The sequence below is a fragment of the Rhincodon typus genome, chromosome 35 (assembly GCF_021869965.1).
Source record: "Rhincodon typus isolate 14 chromosome 35, sRhiTyp1.1, whole genome shotgun sequence".
NCBI classification, from domain to species: domain Eukaryota; kingdom Metazoa; phylum Chordata; class Chondrichthyes; order Orectolobiformes; family Rhincodontidae; genus Rhincodon; species Rhincodon typus.
Window position 1 is genome coordinate 8253099 of NC_063366.1, and position 2800 is coordinate 8255898.

General features: G+C 61.0%; 1 protein-coding gene across 1 annotated transcript in view; it reads right to left on the bottom strand.

Moving 5' to 3' along the window:
• Positions 1 to 432: 432 nt before the first annotated feature.
• The window catches only part of bbs10 (Bardet-Biedl syndrome 10), a 70189-nt gene continuing 67821 nt past the window's right edge, over positions 433 to 2800 (bottom strand). Inside the window, exons 4-5 of the mRNA XM_048616493.1 lie at positions 1509 to 2611; positions 433 to 1388 (exon numbers count right to left, since the gene is read on the bottom strand). Coding sequence (XP_048472450.1) covers positions 433 to 1388; positions 1509 to 2611 — 2059 coding nt within the window. The remainder of the gene's footprint in view (positions 1389 to 1508; positions 2612 to 2800) is intronic.

Sequence of the window (2800 nt, forward strand, 5' to 3'; positions counted from 1 at the left end):
CAGAGTCACTGATACACAGTCTGTGTCTCACTGCGTAGACAGAGTCACTGATCCAGAGTCTGTGTCTCACTCTGTAGACAGAGTCACTGATACACAGTCTGTGTCTCACTGCGTAGAGTGAGTTCTGGACTGGAATACAAACCCTGGCTTGGCCAGTGATGTCCTCATCATTTGAAGGAATGAAAACACAGATTGAGGGTTGAATATAAGCTGGGAGGGGATAACTCTGTCTTGCCAAAATTGTGTCATGGGATCTTCCACATCCACTTCAGTGGGCAGATGGTTCAGCAGCTTAATATCTGCTCTGAAAGGCAGCACCTTCGACAGTACAGTGCAGCCTTGAACTTATGTGCTTCAGCCCAGGATTGAGACAATAACCGAAAGGCGAGGCACAGTGTTCACTGGGAACAGCAATGGGCAGGCACTTTGATGTTACTGCTCCTGGATGGTGGCAATGGCTCTATAGCTCACTGTAATTTTCAATGTGAAGGCAGTGGGGAATTGGCTCCAACATCTTAAGAAACTTATTAATAGGCTGGGGAGGGCCACAAAGTGACGTTTGATCTGTAAACTGCCCCGGTGATAAACAGCTGACAGTGACAGGCTCCCCCCGGTGATAAACAGCTGACAGTGACAGGCTCCCCCCCCCCCTGAGTCCTCGCCGTCTCTGTGTAGATTGTGCCGGAGTTTGCCGCGGACAGGGATGATGGAGTCGATGGTGAGCAGGCTCCTCAGGCACTGGAGAACGGAAACCAGCAGGCGGTGTTTAGCGGCCACCACCTCTAGGGGACACTCCATCTCCGGCCGTACTCCTTGTTCCTGATGGTTAGCTACAAAATCGGCTTGAGCCTGCAGGTAGTCCCCTCCCCGCTCCGCCCAGGGATGAAGATGCCTGGGGATATTCAGCAAGGCATCTGAAACAATCCTGCACGCCACCCTGGTGCTCAGCTGCTGTACGCTGCCAGACACACGCTGGAGGTAGTGGTGTACAAGGAACTCAAAGGCACCCCCTGTAGGTAGGACACTCCCAGCTGGCAGCTCACAGCTCCTCAGCTCAGCTGCCTGGACTCCTGCATGGTAATGCTGCCCTTCACCAGTTGCCTGCGTACTCTTCGTTTCATCCTCGTTTCTGACCAGCTCTACTGTTCCTTGTTTCACACCTCCCAGCTCGCCTGTCTCCTTCCCCTTACTTTCTCTCCTCAGGTCCCCAGTCATCTGTCTCTCATTTACCCACTGCCCAGTTCCTGGTCTCCCACTCCCTATCTCACGCTCCCCAGTCCACTGTCTGTTGCTCCCTATCTCCTGGTCCCCAGTACCTTGTCTTTCTCTTCCGAGCTCCCGAGTCCCCTGTCTCTCCCCCTCCCTCCTCAGTTCATCAGTGGCCAGTCTCCCCACCTCCCCCCTCCCCTCACCCGCGCCCTCCCTCCCCACCTCCCCAATCCCCTGTCTGTCCCCCTCTCTCCCCACCTCCCCAATCCCCTGTCTCTCCCTCTCTCTCCCCTGTTCACCAATCCCCTGTCTCTCCCCCTCTCTCCCCAGTTCCCCAATCCCCTGTCTCTCGCTCCTTCCATGGAGACCTGCTGTTTCAGGCAGTAGGAGCCTGAGCAGTTTGAAGGCCCCGTGGAGAGCGTCTTGGAGCTGCCGTGCCAAGCCGAGGGTGGGGGCACACAGCAGCAGGCAGTGGGGCTGGCAGCCGCGGAGACCGGGGAGACCGAGCAGGAGCTGGGTGCGGGGGAGGATGGGAGCAGTGCTGACGAAGCTGGCTGGCAGGGTGTCCGGCAGGGTGACCTGTATTGGGCGGTAGTGTATCTCCGCTCCGGTCAGCCTCCTGAGCAGGGCCAGCTCCTCGTCTGGGAGGCAGTGCACTACCGATAGGCCTCGCCTCTGGGCCTGCTCCAACACGTAGTCTGGCTGCCTGGGCCCCGACAACAGCAGTCCGACCCCCAGAGCCTGCATGCGGGCTAGCGTCTCCTCCGCCTGGGCCTGAGCCCAGTCCCGGGCCCGGGCCAGCCCTGCCGGCCCCTCCGGCCTCAGGGTGGATCCGGCCTGGGTCAGCACGGGGAGTAGGCTGCTACCCACTGCCAGCAACCGGGTCGGACCCTGGGCCTGGGCCCAGCCACAGGGCAGAGCCGGGCTTCGGCTCAACAGCAGGCCCTCCAGCACCCGGCTGCTGGACACAGGAAGGCCGGGCACCGTCACCTGCAGGCCTGGGAAACAGTCAGCCGCCAGCCCCAGGCCCCGCTCAACCTGGCCCCCTCCCAGTCGCTCGATGTAGTCACAGGCCAGCTGTGACAGCAGGGGGGCGTGGGTCAGGCCCACTTTACCCCTGAAGTAGGCCCCCAGCACCCGGGCTGCCTGCTCGGATGGCAGCTGCCCAGCCCGGGGACTGAGAGCCTGGGCACAGTGTGGGGCCAGCTCCCTCCCCAGCACCGGCTCCAGGACCTCCCTCTCCAGCTGGGCCAACCCCCTGACCAGCCAGTGTCGCCTGGCAGGGCCCTGCCGTCTGGTCTCTGCTCCGACTCCCCGCAGCATGGCAGCCAGCAGCAGGATGAAGGACTTGGCTCCGTCTCCCGTCAGTCTGCAGTGAGCCGACACGCTCTGTACCATCAACCTGCCGATGGGAGAGAGAGAGAGGGCAGGTCCATTCATCAAATAACTCCACACTCTGCTAAACATACCGACCTCCTATCGCTCCCCATTCACCCCATCGCTCCCCATTCCCCCTCTCTCCCCATTCCCCCCCCGCCTCACCCCCACCCCCCCCCCCGCCCCTCGCGTCGGGCACGAGTCTAGATCTCGG